At 50.4% G+C, this 4113-nt stretch overlaps 1 protein-coding gene across 3 annotated transcripts in view; it reads left to right on the top strand.

Moving 5' to 3' along the window:
• Positions 1-2842: 2842 nt before the first annotated feature.
• The window catches only part of NASP (nuclear autoantigenic sperm protein), a 14926-nt gene continuing 13655 nt past the window's right edge, over positions 2843-4113 (top strand). For all 3 annotated transcript variants that reach the window (XM_019501385.1, XM_019501384.1, XM_019501383.1), the window contains exon 1: positions 2843-2893. In XM_019501385.1, the coding sequence (XP_019356930.1) occupies positions 2844-2893 (50 nt within the window). In that variant the 5' untranslated portion in view covers position 2843. The remainder of the gene's footprint in view (positions 2894-4113) is intronic.

Raw genomic sequence — 4113 nt, 5'->3', positions numbered from 1 at the left:
GGCGGGAAGCGTGGTGGGGGGGAAGCGGGATGGGGAAGGCCAAGGCCTCGCGCGTGGTGTGAAGGCAGTGATATGGATTCTCCCTCGTGCCCCCCCTTCTCAGCCACAGTGGTACGTGCCGCCCCCCTCCCCCCACAGCCTGGCTGGAGGCACCACGTGACCCGGCCCCCATCTTTGTTGGGGGCGGCGAAGCCCCGTCACCTGCCGCGAGGCGGGGGGCGGGGCCTGGCGCGTCACGTGGCCGCGGCCGTTGGGATTTTGGCGCCAAGCGGGGGGGGCGGAGCCGCGCCGGGGAAAGGCGGGAAAGCGCCTATTGTCCCCGTGAGGGGGAGGGGAGGGGAGGGGCGGGGTCAACCCCCCCGCTTTTTACACATACGCGCACACGTGTGTGCGTGCGCTGCGGCGGGGGGGCTCGTTTGGTGATCACAAACGAGGGGGCGACATTAAGCCACGAAATGTGAAAAGGCATTTTCCTGGACGGCTGAATCTGTGGTGGTGGCTCTCCCTTTAGGGGTGTGACATGGTTTTTTTTATAATCTCGTGTTTCTAGAGCTGTGGTGGAGGTCACCTATCTCCCCCCCACCTCCTTCCCAGCAGTTTTGCTTAAAATACCCCTTCCTTATGCTTTGCAAGGGAAACAAGGGTGCTGGCAAGCGAAGATGGTGGGTCTCATGTCTGCAAGGAAACGGGGGCCTCTTCTGTTAAGGCATTTCCTTCATCGGGCTTGCGTAGATGCTGTGGGCTGTCAGCTATCCTGATAAGGCTCTGCTAAGGACCATAGGCACACATGGTTCTTTAGGTGAATCGTGCAAACTTTTATTAAACCAACTAAATCACTGAAAGTTTGCAACAAACAATATTTCCGGGCACAAACCCCCTTCCTCAGGCGCAGGGGAGAAGCCTATTGGTGTTTGTAGGCTCTCGGGTGGAATAAAAGCTCGAGCGAGGAGTTGCGTGAAGTTGAATGCACCCGTTTTAAATAGAGGTGTGTAGTTCCCTGTCTCAGTCTGCGGTCAGGGAGAAGGCAGGTGACATATACCTTCTTATAGACCCATTGTATCCAAATATAGCGCAAGGTTTAACAAGGGGGGTGGGGATTACTTCAGATTCTGCGAAGGGGCCGCAGGAGGCGGTGATCAGAATAGAAAGGGTAGGGAAATGCAAGCACTGCTGAGAGAGGCAAGCAGGGTCGGAGAGAAACAAAGCTGTTAGCCCACTGAGGGTCTTAAAAAATAATCCAGGTAATGCGATACGGCTCCATGGTCTCGGTTGTGACCATACTCTGAATCTGAAACAGAGCTGGAAGGGAGCTCGGGAGTTGCATCTGCTCCAAGCAGGACCGGCCCCAACTACATCATCCCAGCCAAGGCTTTGTCTACCTGGGTCAGCAAAACCTCTTAGGATGGAGACCCTACCACCTCCCTGGGGAGCCTGCTCCAGCGTTTCACCACCTTCCTTGCCAGAGAGGCTTTTCCTCCTATCTAACCTCAATTTCCCTTGCTGCAATTTGAGACCATTGCTTCTACTTAACCCAGCTTGTGGATGAGTTCTCATTCCGCCATTTCCTGCTCAAGCTAGTTTTTTAAAGGTTTTCTTTGTCTAAGGAGAGCTGCTCTGAGATCAGCCATGGGGAGGTCGGAGGCTTTGCTACAGGCTTGTGTTGTTTTGGTAGTGTTGTTGGATCGGTGTTCGTTCACTTTAATTGCAGGGATCGCTCCGCCTGTCCGGTGTAGGCAGCGGAAGCGCCGTAAGCAAGTGATGATGCGCGTGATGTTCATTTACCTGCATCTATGTTGATCTCGGATGTTGCAATCTGTGTGGTCTGGTCCAGCGGTGATGTGGTCTGTTGGCAGGTCTGATGCCTTAGTGAGAAAAAGACTTGGGTAGTCTCCAGTGAGAGTCTGGTTGGCCCAGACTAATTGCTGGAGATGTCATGGTCGAGGTTGGGGAGGTGCCTGTAAGCCAGGACAGGTGTGTCCCCCACGGCTGCTTTGAGACAGCTCTTCTCTTCTGGGGGACTACGAGGGGGGCCTGGGGGTTATTAATGTATGTCTGGCATGTTCAAGCAGTGGGCTTTAGGTGACACCCAAAGGAATTTCATCATTCTCATCTCCAGCCAAGTGTTGGAGCGGGGGTCAAGTCCGTCTCTGACTTGAGTGGCTATGGTTTTTTTGTTGTAGTGGTGTGATTCCCTCCCTGCATCCTGGCTGGTGGGATCAGAGCAGATATGGTTGTACCCTACTGCACTTGGCATTGCCCTCTTTTTCCTTACCCCTTCCCTATCCTTTGTATTTTAATTGCTGCTCTCTATTTAGTGGCTCTGCTTCCTGCAGTCCCTTTGCAGCACCTTTAGGAAGCCCCCTGCTTACACAAGCTTGGTATACATCTCTGGTTTCATTAGGTGCAAGGAGCTGTTGCTGTGGGAGCCAAAGGAATGTTATGTGATTGATTTGATGTGAGTTTACGGTAATTAAGAACATCCCTTTTAAAAATTAGGCCTGATAAAAAGGTTTCCATCTGAAGCTCTTCAAGGCTTTGTCTAAATGGAAACTTGCGTAGAAAAGGCCTACGTTCCTTTTTCTACCTTTATCAGAAAATGCCAAACTTATGTGCCACAAGCAGAAATTTCTGGTTTAGACAGTTTTTCCACAAAGCAGCCTGCTCATTTTGGCTTGCACCATGGTCCACAGAGTTTGCAAACAGCTATGCCACAGGCTCAAAAATCTGAACCTGTATGGTCTTGTTCAGCCTAGAAATGTGAACTACAGGTTAGTCAGTCACCATTTGATAATGCGACAGTCCTGGGAGTCTGTTCTAATTGTTTCTGAATGTGCAGTTGTAGAATGGAAGAGGAACTGGCAGCTCCATCCACATCTGCAGAGAAAACTGACAGGTAAAGTGGAACTGTGAATAACTGCTTATGAAAGGAAGAAAAAACTTGGGGTACCGTCTGTGGAACTAAGATACTGGAATGTAAATGTCTTTCTGATTAGCAGGGATCTGGGTTTTCTGTTCGCAGCAGGAAAATGCAGTAAAACCCAGATTTTCTCCTTTTAAAGGAGAAAAATGCAGGAAACAGGGATGTCCCCTTGCAGGCTCTCAAGTACCAGCCTGCAAGGGGTGGTGGGGGAGCAGGAGGAGGGTGATCATTGGCAAGGGGGTGCTGTGTGTGTGCATACGTACACATGCACCTAGCAGCCTAGAGAGCAGCTCCCTGCAGGTAAGTCAGGGTGGGGGTGGTAATTGAGGCCTCAATAATGAAGGAGGGAGTTGGGCAAGGCTGGGGCTTTGGGGGGCTGTGTGGGGGCACTGAGGGGGCTGTGGGTCGAGTTAAGGGGCAATGGCATGGGCAGGGCACCAGCATATCAGAGTTGCTCGGTGCCACAAAACCATGTGGGGGGAGACAGCTGCAACTGGACCCATAACCTGGTGAGTGGAGGGGGCGGGGAGCTCTGATTTCTTTCTGTGGTTTAAAAAAAAACAAACCCCAAAATCAAATGCCAAAATATAGGTATTTAAATATTATTTTATGATCCTGATTGAGGCACTGGTAGGCTTCCAAATTGCTATATGTAGATGCATATTCTTTATTATTATTTATCATCTGATGTTATATATTATAGTATATAATAATTATATTTAACAGAAATTAGTATATTAAACTGAGAAAGCTAGGATTCCTGCAGATTAGAAAGGTTTGAGCTTCATTATGTCCTCACATAAGAGACCAGAGTTTAAGCATGTTCTGCCAGTCCCTTTCTTAGCATCGGTTTTATTCCATAGAGGAACTGTGTGAACAATCTTTGGGGTCCTCTAGGGGTAGCTTAATTAAAACAGACTGCCCTGGATGCTCTTAAATTATTCTAGTGCAGTAGTTCTCGACCTCTTAGTCAGGGCACACCTCCGTAGCTTTCTTGAATTTGGCGGCACCCCAGTTGTACTGCCTCAGCTTACTGGGTAACTCCTTGTTCAGTTCTACCTGCTCTGCATGCCCCTTTCCAGGAGACTGTGGGGTTGGATTGGGAAGGGAACAGGCGCTCCTGCCACAGCTGTTTCCCACTCTCCGCACAGGAGACATGTGGCACCGTTCCACCTGGCCATAGCAGCAGTGGC

Source organism: Gavialis gangeticus, unplaced genomic scaffold (assembly GCF_001723915.1).
Source record: "Gavialis gangeticus isolate Ggan-Ray unplaced genomic scaffold, GavGan_comp1, whole genome shotgun sequence".
Taxonomy (NCBI): domain Eukaryota; kingdom Metazoa; phylum Chordata; order Crocodylia; family Gavialidae; genus Gavialis; species Gavialis gangeticus.
This window is presented reverse-complemented; position numbering and strand designations above follow the sequence as displayed.